The 13,367-nt window shown below is 36.4% G+C and overlaps 2 protein-coding genes across 2 annotated transcripts; one reads left to right on the top strand and one right to left on the bottom strand.

Moving 5' to 3' along the window:
• The first annotated feature begins 707 nt into the window (after positions 1-707).
• LOC132911399 (uncharacterized) lies at positions 708-7,841 on the top strand. Its single transcript, XM_060968019.1, has 4 exons — positions 708-893; positions 1,544-3,850; positions 6,577-6,902; positions 7,053-7,841. Exons 1-4 carry the CDS (start codon positions 887-889, stop codon positions 7,839-7,841), a joined length of 3,429 nt encoding a protein of 1,142 aa, XP_060824002.1. The 5' UTR covers positions 708-886.
• Positions 7,842-8,073: 232 nt separating this feature from the next.
• On the bottom strand, positions 8,074-11,742 carry LOC132911475 (uncharacterized). Its single transcript, XM_060968126.1, has 3 exons — positions 11,644-11,742; positions 9,383-9,592; positions 8,074-8,594 (listed from the first exon to the last, which is right to left on the bottom strand). Exons 2-3 carry the CDS (start codon positions 9,565-9,567, stop codon positions 8,336-8,338), a joined length of 444 nt encoding a protein of 147 aa, XP_060824109.1. The 5' UTR covers positions 9,568-9,592; positions 11,644-11,742; the 3' UTR covers positions 8,074-8,335.
• Positions 11,743-13,367: the final 1,625 nt, after the last annotated feature.

Genomic DNA, 13,367 nt, shown 5'->3' on the forward strand with positions numbered 1-13,367 from the left:
ATTTTTCTAGGCTAAATGGTGTCGCCTGCTGAATCAGTAGATCAACCTTATCCTAGTCAGACATGGCCGGAAGAAGTAAAGTACGCGAATTATCCATTGAATGAATACGCTATATAATGCATATTTCATAATATTTTAGAAATATAGACTGAATTTTTTTCCGCGATAACGTTGACTAAGATAATCATAATCGTAGGCATATGTAGATAAATATAATCACAATTTTTTATTACAATCTAATCTTGTCACGATCTTATTTGTATCACTGTGTAACAGGAAAAGAATTCTAAAAACTTCGTTCTAAATCTTTGTCAACACGTTGTAAAGTCCAGTCGAATAACTCGATTCTGCTACATATGTAAAGTGTGATTCTTTTTATACGATGTATGTATTATAGGTGTCTGTTATTAGTTACTTCTTTTTTTTTTGATACTATCCTACGAGTAGTCTCCTTCTCTCATCGAAATTGTTATACCGATTTGCTTGCTTCGAATTTCTCGACATTCTCAAGACTTTGATCACATTTTGCATTCACAACCCTCCTAAATGTATATCTAAGTATATAACATATTTTCATTATCGTTATTATTGTCCCTCCATCGTACCTTTGATATCTGAATTCCGAAACGATAAGCCAATTTACAGCAGAGTGATAAATCTAAAATAATGAGTAAAGCAATAACGGGAATTATCGTTTGAAAATAATCTAAACTTACATTGTTAAATGATTGTATCGTCCGGTACAAAGTAGCAAGATATGCTGATAATCCGATAAGTTAGCTATAAAAGTCAATTCTTATAGTTTTATAATGTCAGTTTCTTCCTAAAAACCGACTATAGGAGGAGGGTGTGTTATTTTTCAATCCTCAGAAGTGAATCTGTTGGAATGAGAGGTGAGTAATTTCACTTGTGATATAGTTCGTAACGTATCACGTATGTTGCTTTTGGAACTTTATTTTAGTTTGTCATATCCTTATATCGCTTATATTATAAGAACAATATATTCTTTGGGAGAATATGGAGAACGAAATAAATGTTTTCGACTACTGGAGAACATTAACGACGAAGGAAGCTATTTTCAATTACGAATAATCATCGTAGATGAACATTTTTTGCTAATTGGAAACCACTATCGAAAATTGTTATGCTGTTAACTGTACACTTCACACCCCTATATTCAACAGTGCGTCATATCTGCAATCATCACGTTGCTACACTGACGATCAACACTGTTTTTAGATACCTATAATCATTAACGATGACCAAATTTCTCTGATTAGCAATAATCATGATTAGTGACGGAATTCGTTTAAGTCCATCACGGATGGTGATAATCAAAACATATTAATCACTTATAATAGTCTTTTGTAATCAATAACTTAAAAATTAAAAACGCCAAATTCGTCACTAAATTTTTTGACAAATTTCTTTAAGATGCAGGGATCATTAGTTTCCATTTGAACATAAATTAGCTTTTTCCACATGACACACAAAATAGTATCGACATACAGAATGGCAGATTCCATATTTTCTTCTATTTCAGATTTATTAATACTGGTCATTGCCGTTTTGGCAGTGACAGGAAACACTTTTGCCGAAATACACGAAATTCCAACAAAATGTCCAGAATCTTCAGGCAAAACCGTACAGCTCGCTCACAAACACGACTGTACCAAGTTTTACGAGTGTTCCAATGGGCAGAAACAACTCTCGAATTGCCCAGAATTTGCCCCGGGACAGAAGCTACATTTCGACCCTGAACTTCAAAATTGTACTTTCCCATGGGAGGCAAATTGCGCGTCAAGAGCCCCGGATTGTTCAATAGACGAATTCATACAACCTCATCCCACCAACTGCAGCCTATATTACAAATGCGAGAATGGGGAAAAAGTCTTAAAAACGTGTGACGAGGAGCAGCTGTTTTGTTCTGACTCTCTAGAATGCGTACACAAGGATGCCGCCAAGTGTAAAGTTTACGATTCATGTCCAACAAGTAAATTGTTGGAGGCTGTACTTCTCCCGCACCATCGTCGATCGCTGTATTACGAATGTGTTGATGGACAATATGCTGTAAGACGGTGCCCATTGGGTCATGTATTCGACAATGAAGTTAGGTTATGCGTGTCTAAACTTCATTGTCCTGCAACCGGTATTAAGAGAATTTCTCATGAGACGCATTGTGGTTTGTATTACGAATGCGTGGATGGTGTTAGGGTAGAAAAAGTTTGCGAAGATGGATTGTCTTTCGACGAAACCAAGGGTATATGTACCTGGTCTGCGAGTAACGAGTGCTCATCGAACTTCAATCAAACCGACCTGGCTATATACTCTGTACCTCATGCAGCGGAGGGAGGAGATGTCGTAGATTGTCCACCAGAGGGATATACATTCATACCACACGAATGCTCTTGCACCAAGTATTACTCTTGCGAAGACGGAAACAGGTTTCTAGAAGAATGTCCTGAAGGCATGATGTATGATTATATTAGAAAAGTTTGCGATTTACCGCATGTCGCCATATGTAAAAACCAAAGGTATGCAGACGACATTTTCCTAGATCCAAATTGTCATGATTCACCTGACTGTCCACCCGGTAGCCATGCTCGCTTCCGTCATAATCAGTGTAGGTTATATTATGAGTGCTATAGCGGTCAGAAATGTCTTCGGAGGTGTTCTGAAGGACATGTCTTCAATCCAAATTTGAATGTGTGCGATCTACCTAAGAACGTACCCGGCTGCGGCGGAGGCGGCGGAGGCGGCAGTGACGTACCTGACGATACGACACCTCATAATACAGACTATGATTGTACTCCTTGTAATAATTGTTATAATTGTATTACTCGGTTCGCTTATCCAGAAAACTGTAATCTGTATTATCAATGTGTATATGGACAGAAAGTGAGAAAGCAATGTCCTCAAAATCTAGTATTCGATCCCATAAATCAGATTTGTGATTATCAGGAAAATGTACATTGCACACCCACAACTACGAGTTCGACCACGACCACGACCACGACCACGACCACGACCACGACCACGACCACGACCACGACTACGCCCCGGCCCCTTTGCTATGAAGGACAGCTAATACATCACGAGTGTCAATGCGATCAATATTACGTATGTCGCAATGGCAAAAAGCAATGGTTCAGGTGTAACCCAGGCCAATCGTTTGATTGGATAATCTCACAATGTGTGGCAAAAGAAACGGCTATCTGTTACCCTGATCAAAAGAACGATTGCGAAGGCACCTGTTTGTCAAGCAATAGCCGCTTGGCCCACAAGGAATGCGACAAGTATTGCACGTGCGATGGTGGAAGGGCCAAAGTTCAGAACTGTCCAAGCGGTCTGTATTACGATAGAGTATCAGGAACATGTGCCTGGCCTGAAAACGCAGAAGTAAAATCGGACTGCCCGCATATAACTGACTGTACCAGAGCTTCCAGGCCTGTACCCCATAATTGTGAATGTAATTTTTACTATACATGCGAAGAAGGAGGCAAATATTTTGCAACATGCCCTGGTGAATCATATTTTGATTATGTACTCGGATACTGTGTGGATAGAGAGCCCCATTGTTATCATGAATATTCGACAAATAGAACGGCCGATAACTGTAGAGGCTACTGTCCGGAGCAGACGCCTTCTAGTCCGATTACCCGTTTGCAACATACAGATTGCGACAAATACTGCGTATGTTCACTGGGAGCTCCTTATGTCGTCAACTGCCCTCCATGTAGTCGGTATGACAGTCAACGGGAGGCCTGTGTAAGTTCAAATTCTTGCAACTGCAATACACGGCCAAGCAAAAGTTTGTGGTCGAATATACCATTTGTGAATAATTTTCTTTAAAAGCTAAGAAATGAATCGTAGAATCAAAAAGAAATGAATTCATAGAATAATCAATAAAAATAAATGGTTTGTTGCAATATCTTCATCGAGTATCTCTGAATTCCAGAATATCACGTTGTAACAAGGTTAAAACGTACTGCTACATTTATATATTGTCTAATTTATGTAATCTTTTAGGATGACTGCATTGAATTTGACTATACATTGCAAGTTTGCCGTAAATAATAAAATTAGTGATAAATGACTCTATTTAATTAGCATTCATTTCTATTTGTATACATAGCATAAAACGATATTAATTTAATTATATTCGATTCATGGCCATGTATATTGTTACTATCCTATTTTGTAAAAGTGCGACTAATTAGCAAAAACGTTACCATAAATGTAGTGGTTACATACAAAGCAAATGTAAATCAAAGATGCCATGTGGAATATAAAAGATCAGATTGTAAAACATTCGATGGAAATAAAAGTCGTTCGATATTGCATTGTATTCTATATGTTAAATGATTTTCGTAATGACGAAATACCCCTCCGATGTAGATATGGTAGAATTCCTATTATCCGGCATGCTCGTGAAGGGAGTCGAACAATCAAATTGAGCTATACCCATGGAGTGATACAAACGAAGAAAATAATTTGAAAACCGACCACCGATAAATATGTAATGCATTTTATACGAATAAAAGTAAAATATCCAAAGAAAATATGCAGATTATACAACGTATGAAATATACGTCTAATTGACATTAATTTAATTTCCTTTACCACTGGATACACAGTAAATAGTTTAAACTCGAATATGGAAACGTACATCGTCGACAAAATACATCTTTTATATTCATGAATTCTAATTCTTTTGTTTACTAGTTGCGCGTAATTGTATGAGGGATATCGTGATACCAAATTTGCACGCTTTTCAAGGTTCAAACGCGATCTAGCAATTTTCGTTGACATGGTCTCGATGGCTTTACAACCCTAACTCAATTAGTTGTTAAATATGATATTAAAATTATAAATATATTTTCTCTTAATAGGTTATATTAACTAACATAATTAATATAATTAATATGTTAATTAATATTCATGACGTAGACATATCAATACTCGTGACGTAGATCGTAACACTATGATAGAATAAAAATTGATAAAGGTAACGATATCGATATGTATGGATACGTTAATCGATGCGATTAAAAGGAAATAATTCAAAACTAGATTACGATTCAGTTGAAACACGATAATTTTTATTGCAAAGTACTTTTATCGTATTTTCGAATATATTTTAGTTTTCGATGAAACCTATCGTTTCGTCAACAGAGGTATGTGCTATGAGGATTATGAGGTAAATCACAATTGGTCTTACAGCTAATTTTAAAATATTACAGTTCTACCGAATTTTGCATATATTACTGAAATAAAGAATAAATATTCTTAGATCGTGTATATTGCGTCGTGTATCTGTTTGGCGTAAGCTACGCACATTACATTTTATGAAAACATTTGCTGATATTTGTTTTTTTTTAAATCAAAAACTGAAATTGTCAAAAGTATAAATATAAATATAAAAAATTTTCATGAAAAAGCGACTTTAGGTAATTTTATTGATGGATTTTTGCTATCCACAACCACTTATAGTAAATTTTATCGATTGATGTGACAAACTCGGTTTCAAAACAATATTATAAGAAATCGACTCGAAATCGCTTTTAACGATGGAATTTGTATATTCTGTAACTTAAATCAGAACTTACAGTGTTCTATGTTTGAATGCACAATGAATGTTGAATTGTTAGATGTTTCAACCTAACTTTCATACTATCATCAATAAAAATCAATATCAATCTTCTGACCCAATACATTAGTATTCACATAACCTTCAATCTGAAAGATTTCCAAATGTTTAGATATAATAAATTAATGAAATACGAATAATGAAATAAAATAATTTATTTTTCTATTAGAGATATTTCATCGTTTCCTATTTTGATCTATCGTACTTAAGATTAGAAATCTTAATAGAAAGAGAGTAAAAATCATGTTATTAGCAAGTTATTTAATTGATTTCGAGTATTACGCCATAATGATGACGATATATAACCTCATTTTGAACAAGCATGGTGAATAGCTACTATACTATACTAAGTAAAACAGTATTTTTATTCTATGACGTAACACATTAAAGCGAAACTTTCAATTTGGTAAATACGTTGTACCTATGTAATTATTGGTTTTATAGATCAAGCTCCAAATATAAAGGAAATGGTAGAATAATGATGATCAAGTAAAACTTCGGTAAACTGATCCCAAGTTAAATAAGGATGTACGTATTGGCGGTGATAAGATAAATGATATGTTAATGATAAGATTCAGTCCATTATAAAAGTCGATTCGCATAGATTATATTTGTCAGTTTTCTTTAGATAAGGAATGGTGACTTCGTTTTATTATACAGAATGAAGGGTAAGTAACTCGAATATTTTTAACAATTTCTCATAGGAAAAAATTCATAAAGAAGATAGCGATGCCCATTAGTACAATAAGTAAAAAATAAAAAGATGTAGTTTAAATAAAACGGCAGGCTCTTTATTTTAAAAACTGACGAACAAAAATGCTTGCAACCTCTCAATATGTACGCTTAATAAATAATGACAGTTGAAGATGTAAGTTAAAGATAAAATTTGATAAATTATAGTAATGTGTTCTTTTTATATATTTCAGTGTTATATCTGTTGTTCATTGCTGTCACTATAGCGACGGCGGACGAAAATTGTCCTGAAGTAGTATCTCATGACTGTACTCCAATGCAGCAATGCGTTGGTAAAGGAAACTGGACGTATACGCATCATATTCCTTATCCGGACGACTGTCATAAATATTATAAATGCTTAGGAAGTATGGCATGCCTACTATGCTGTCCAAGATTCAGTGGACAAAATCGACTGGTCTTCAATCCAGAACAGCAGGTCTGTGACTGGCCATTTAATATACAAAAACCAGAAGCAAAATGCTATGACATTTTCCCACCGACCACGCCGCCAACTACTCCACCGAAACCGACCACGCCGCCAACTACTCCACCGAAACCGACCACGCCGCCAACTACACCACCGAAACCGACCACGCCGCCAACTACTCCACCGAAACCGACCACGCCGCTAACTACTTCACCAGAACCGACCACGCCGCCAACTACACCACCGGAACCGACCACGCCGCCAACTACTTCACCAGAACCGACCACGCCGCCAACTACTTCACCAGAACCGACCACGCCGCCAACTACACCACCGGAACCGACCACGCCGCCAACTACTTCACCAGAACCGACCACGCCGCCAACTACTTCACCAGAACCGACCACGCCGCCAACTACACCACCGGAACCGACCACGCCGCCAACTACTTCACCAGAACCGACCACGCCGCCAACTACTTCACCAGAACCGACCACGCCGCCAACTACACCACCGGAACCGACCACGCCGCCAACTACTTCACCAGAACCGACCACGCCGCCAACTACTTCACCAGAACCGACCACGCCGCCAACTACACCACCGGAACCGACCACGCCGCCAACTACTTCACCAGAACCGACCACGCCGCCAACTACACCACCGGAACCGACCACGCCGCCAACTACTTCACCAGAACCGACCACGCCGCCAACTACTCCACCGAAACCGACCACGCCGCCAACTACTCCACCGAAACCGACCACGCCGCCAACTACACCACCGAAACCGACCACGCCGCCAACTACACCACCGAAACCGACCTCGACCCCTATCCCAACTCATGCGCCGATAGTAAGTAATTGTCCATCAAATGGATACGTAATGATAGAGCATGAAACTGACTGCGATAAGTATTACGTATGTCGCAATGGAACAAAATCGGCTGTAAAAAATTGTCCAGTAGGTCTGCTTTTCAACCCTATAATTGGTACATGTGACTTGAAAGATAATGTTCACTGTACGTAAGATGAATGTAAAAGAAAGATCTTTCTGTTAAGTTTGCTACAGATTTAATTTATAAGAAAAAACACCCCGTCCCGTAAAATTTCAGGAGCATAATATAAATGCTTTTACATTTATTAACTCTGTATATAATTCTCATAGTTATTTTTCATAATATCTATATTTCAGTGTAATGGAGAAATTGAAATATATGTATTGTGAAATTTTAATTAATAATAAAATATTCAAAAATATATCAAATAAAATGTCGTTTATTTCGTATTAATACCTCCTATTTCGCACAAATCGTAACGAGAAGACTAGTTGTCATCTTTTTACCTTTTTCTAAATTCGTGGAGGCACTTTTTACCTTCAATTGAAAATTGAGGCAAACTTGTTTACAAAGAGAATTATTTTTATCATAATATTGATAAGCAATTTAAATAGAGCAACTGACAAACAATCGAATGTAACGGGATGTATATGTCGTAAACAGGGTATGGGTCACGCAAATTACGTTATTGCACATCGTCGTAGTATTTTTCAACTGTGTCTAATATGTGACAAGGCGGCGAATCAATTCGTGAAGTGCTCTTCTTAGGGCCATACTTTTCCACCTCATCGAAGAATCCACTCTCTTCTTGCTTCCTCTTTTCGAATTGTCGGTTTGCTTTCGGTTGCTGCGATCGTTGAGAATTCTCCAGGATTGTTTTCATCGAATCCCAAACATAATTAACTTCCGGTACAGAGGAGAGAACACTTCCTCTTTTTCCATATCTATTCATGTATTAGAAGCATTATAATAATGTTATAATAACTTTACCCTATCTCCTACAAATACACACGATTATGTTCGAACTACCAATTATCACGTCCAAAGGAAAAGTTTCAAATTCTTACAATATTCATCAAAATTCATAAATTGCTTATACGTTTGCTATAAACGCGATACGAATTAATTGCGTCAAATAATACGTTACACAACCGAGCAAAAGGGATGATTCCATTTGTTTCTGCTCGTCTTTTTATACCTATACAGATATGCGCAATATCATTATTTGCTTCTTATCATTACAATCATCATACTTTCTGTCGATCTGTATTATTGGCTTTTTTATTGTATTTCACTCAAATGATTTTGTAAATAAGAATAGGTCTATATGTATATTTTCAAAAATTAATTTTATTAATGTGAAAACTGTTGAAAATAACGACTATAATATTTCATATGCAATTATGCTCTTTGATTTAAATTATTATACAATTCTTGTAACGTATCGTGCACGTTATCTTATCTTTTGTTTCTAAAATACACCTTTGATTTAATAACATTGAGAAGAACAGAAGTTTGTCAGGTCGAAACATAGAATTGATACACACCGTATCGAGCAGATCATCAATATCTTTTCTCGGGAACGGTGTCTCATGTGGAAAAACATTATTCTACATGTTTGACTTATTTTTTCACGAGAAATCGCCTCTTGCTCGATTATAGGTACCACCAGTTGCCGAACATTCAGTACATTTCAAAAAATATATCGGATAACGTCAAAATACATTATTACCTCGCTTTCCCGTTAAGGGAATAGAAATCACTAACATGATCGAGGTATTTTTTTAATTCTTCCGGATTCGCAAATATTTCTGGTCGAGTTGGTCTGGCCATCGGTCCCGGTTCGCCATGAACAATCCCAGTTCCAAGAATAAAAAGAACGAGAAACAAGCAGATACTATTCGAACACGATTGCATTCTTCTTGTCAAAAGTCACCGATTACTGAAAAAAAGAAATTATTCTCAGTAGACACGACACTTTTTCTTAACATTTTATTGCATAATTAATTCTGTAATAAAACACAAGCCATACGATGTTCACGAATCAACAGAAATTTCTGTGCTGCACATTATCCACTTGTTCAAATTTTCCACTTTCATAATACAGTGAATATTTCGAACACAGCTGTTTCAATAAGCATTTCATTTTCAATTTGCCTGACATCTCACTGAATATTTCACTATCATAATTCAAATACCGTTGTATTATACAATAAAATGAACGGTTGATTTTCATAAGAATCGTACGAATCGTTTCGTTTTCTCATCGTTATTAATTCATTGATATAATATTCAACTCGTTTCACACATGTTTCAACTCTGTTCCACAGAAAGCATAAATAACAGTATTCGTTCTAACCGTACATCGTGATTGGAAATATCATTCGATTGTTTGATTTGATAAACCGTACAACTGTAGCTTAAAATTCCCTCGATTGGTATTTAAGTGTACGTAAAAGCATAGCGCAAATTAAGAAAAGTAATTTCGAACAATTCTGGATAACATGATACAGGAAGTACAGATGCAAATGGAAATTGAACATGAAATCGAGTTTAACTTCATCGATGTTGAAATCTTTCCGCGGGGAACAGTTGATGATTTAAAATTTAATATTGAAGTGCAATTGATCGGCGGATCAATTTATTCGAGGCATCGTGTCTCCAAAGTCAAGGTCGCGGTAATTTACGGAAATTGTCAAAGTCCCGCGAAACTAGACCGTCTTGACCGACTTGACCATCGTCTCAAATCGTCTTTCGCGCATTGATTTTACGGATAATATTATTTTAAGAAAATTACAAAGAAACTGCGACACTAATTACGTGACAATTAAGAGTCATTAAGATAATAATATGCGAGGTTTATCTATGATTTAATTTGTGCTGTGGATTGATTGCTCGCTATAAAGGTGGCGTCGAATCGTCTATTTTCTCGTTTTATAGAGGTCTGTGGTCTAAAAGAATACACATCGTTTGGCGTAAACTAGCTACATAAAAGATACTCTCGTAAGCTTGATAATCCAGCAACAAATGTGATTGTAAAGGCGAAGGAATATTCATACAAGATTTCATACGCTGCATGTTTCATATCCCGTCTTTTTATAAATGCATTGACTTTCCATGGCGCATTAAATGTCGCGGGATTTATGAATGCGAAGAACGACTTAATTAATGGAACCTGCTAACTCGAAAGTTCAAGAGGAGAGCAACTACGCACAATAATCGAACTAGAAGTTCATTTGCATCGATCTGGTTGATACATACAGTTCATATTCATGAAAAGAAAAATGGCAGGAATCAACAAGGTAATTCTTATTGAATATGTAAAACTGATTACTATATCAAATATAACGAGTTAACGTCAGAAATAACGAGTTATCGAACCTATCACGACATATTACTTTCAAACTTAGCTGATTCTAGCTATTACAGGTCCATCCTACAAGATCTCATTAATACTATCGAGTCTTAGTTGTAAAAGTTTCAAGTATTTTTTAATAACGAGGAGAACACTGAACACGATTCGTGCTGGTTGTCTGTATCTTTCTAACACGTTCCAATAGTCAATAATAAGTATGCTATTAATTATTTCTAAGAACAATGCGAATTACCAGTACAAGAATTACTTCGAATTGATGAAAAACAATGATTTTATTTTAATCCAAAGCGATAGAGCTATACTTGTAGAATTAAATCGTAACTTTTTTTACTTGTAGGGAAGGTAAATGTGTAATCACGTATAAGATGTTATCAATGTCGAAATAGATATGGATACATTAATCACCGAATTTTGTGGAAATATGTCAAAAACTTAGATCTAACTACACATCTAACTACGAAGATATCACTGCAGGATATATAGTTTATAGATGATCATATTTCGATAAGAATGATTTTATTAATCAAAGTAAACTACACGAAAACAACATGAACGATAGGCTTGCGTGATCAGTACTTGGTTGTACAAGAGTTTTATCGTAAATTATTATTACTCACCGATTAGTTGAAGTATCAGTCCGTTGCGACGAAAAGATTTCCTGTATCCTAATGGAATATTCAGAAGTTGAAATCGAATCGGCCGCTCGCACTGCAGGACAGGAGTATATATACCTGGGAACGCACCCTCTGTCGCACCCCCTCGACGGCAAATCGCGTAGCGCGCAGCCAATCCACGCGGTTCAACCCCACCAGTCACTTTCCCCACTATCCCTTCGTCGATCCTTTTCTTTTGATCTTTGTATAAGGATTACGCTTAATAATTCGATTTAAAAGATCGATTTACCCCAACAAGGACGATCCCTGGCGTATCGATTATTCCTTTGTAATTTTTATCGTTCGCGGTTTAACGTCAATCGTGTAAATTACTTTCCTCTATGCTATGGAAATGTTACGGTGAAACGACATTTTCAATATATGCTCTGATAAAAATGTGATGAAAAAAGAAGCGCGTTTCTAAAGGCGATGTCTACGTTCAACGTAGTATTCTACGATAAATGTCCTTTCCTAGCAGTTACTTTCCTGCGAACAATAAAAGTGCTGTCTGTAAAAGTGTAATCAGATTGTAATGTAGTCTTGCGTGGATTTTATGAAACGTTTCCGCAACCAAGTTATCCCCGTAGGACGTAAAGACGGATATTACTTTCGCGAGTATTCTTTTAACAAAAACTGTATAACAATTTTAATAAATAGCCGCTCCTTTTTAAAGTAAAAACATTCGATTTATTCACCGTGATTTCTTCTTTTAATCGACTCGTTAATTTTACCTTCATCAATTTACTATCACATCTGAATTATTTTTATCCGGATTCGGCCGTTTAAGTTTTCACGAAATCACCCTCGTTTCTCCAATCTACTTTATGTTTAAAGTAAAACATGATCCGCCTAACGGTTTCCTAACTCGAACAGATATCCGCTGTTGAAACTTTAAAAACAAAATATCCGCGTGATACATTCGCCAATCTTAAGATCGTTAAACACGAGACAAGGCTTTCCAGAACTTAAGAATGACGATAACGATTCGAGAGCCACACGCGCTAGAAGTGGTGGATGTAATATTGGCGTAATATTTCTCGTGTATACGTTGGCTTGATTGAATCGTGATGAGCATGTCGATAGATGCGTTACAAGAGATTGTAGATACGTTCTCACACAGGATCATTGTACGATGGATCCATGGGAAAAGAAACTGTATTAATAAAACGACACCCTACAGGTTTCGTAGATTCCAGGATATAAAAGTTACTCGGAAGGCTCTTGTTAACGCGTTGACTGCCGCGCGAATTTTCTATATTTTTCCATGACAATCGTAATAAATTGAAACATATACTAGATATATATAAACATGTACATACTAAACCGTAACATCCGATTGTTGCAAAATATTATGTATATTGTATTTGCGCACTTTTTTCTGACGGTGTTACCTAATTCATTCACAATGTTGAAAGGTTTCTAATCCAAAAAGTTTATCTTACTTTAAACGTTCTAGGAGATTTAGTAAAACGTGGGCCGTTAATTGACGTTGCAGCCAACGTGTAAAATCACGGAGTCTCGCATCTTTTCTCCATGTAGCCGAAATCTTTCCTCAATTCGTTTTATTCGGGATTCGATCGTTCTAATTTCAGTGTGCGGTTCACCGATCGATACAACACAAAACCTTTTATAAATAATCGTGAACGACGAGCATTAGCTCGTACAGCCAAAGATTAAATGTCATTCCG

Source organism: Bombus pascuorum, chromosome 10, assembly GCF_905332965.1.
Source record: "Bombus pascuorum chromosome 10, iyBomPasc1.1, whole genome shotgun sequence".
Lineage (NCBI taxonomy): Eukaryota > Metazoa > Arthropoda > Insecta > Hymenoptera > Apidae > Bombus > Bombus pascuorum.